At 53.1% G+C, this 292-nt stretch overlaps 1 protein-coding gene across 1 annotated transcript; it reads right to left on the reverse strand.

Annotated features, from left to right (window-relative positions):
• Positions 1-43: 43 nt before the first annotated feature.
• LOC145718645 (keratin-associated protein 21-1-like) lies at positions 44-256 on the reverse strand. Its single transcript, XM_081810149.1, has one exon. The coding sequence runs from the start codon at positions 254-256 to the stop codon at positions 44-46; it is 213 nt and encodes a 70-aa protein (XP_081666275.1).
• Between the last annotated feature and the right edge of the window lie 36 nt (positions 257-292).

Raw genomic sequence — 292 nt, forward strand, 5'->3', positions numbered from 1 at the left:
GATGTGTCATTTCAGAAGCAAATGGGGCTTGGAGACTGATGGTCTAGCAGCAAGAAGAGTAACATCTTCCGTAGCAAAATGGCCGGTAGCCACAGTAGCCAGAGCCAGAGCCATATCCACACCCACAGCAGGAGCCTCTTCCACAGCCCCATCCTGAGCCATAGCCACAGCCAGAGATTGAGCCATAACCACAGCCAGAATAGGGGCCACATCCACAGCCATAGCCACATCCGGAGTTCCCGTAGTTGCAACACATGTTGTCAGGAGAAGAGAATTCAGGTGGGTTGCAAGC

The sequence above is a fragment of the Leptonychotes weddellii genome, unplaced genomic scaffold, assembly GCF_054177405.1.
Source record: "Leptonychotes weddellii isolate Sample4059 unplaced genomic scaffold, ASM5417740v2 HiC_scaffold_190197, whole genome shotgun sequence".
In the NCBI taxonomy this organism is placed as follows: Eukaryota; Metazoa; Chordata; class Mammalia; order Carnivora; family Phocidae; genus Leptonychotes; species Leptonychotes weddellii.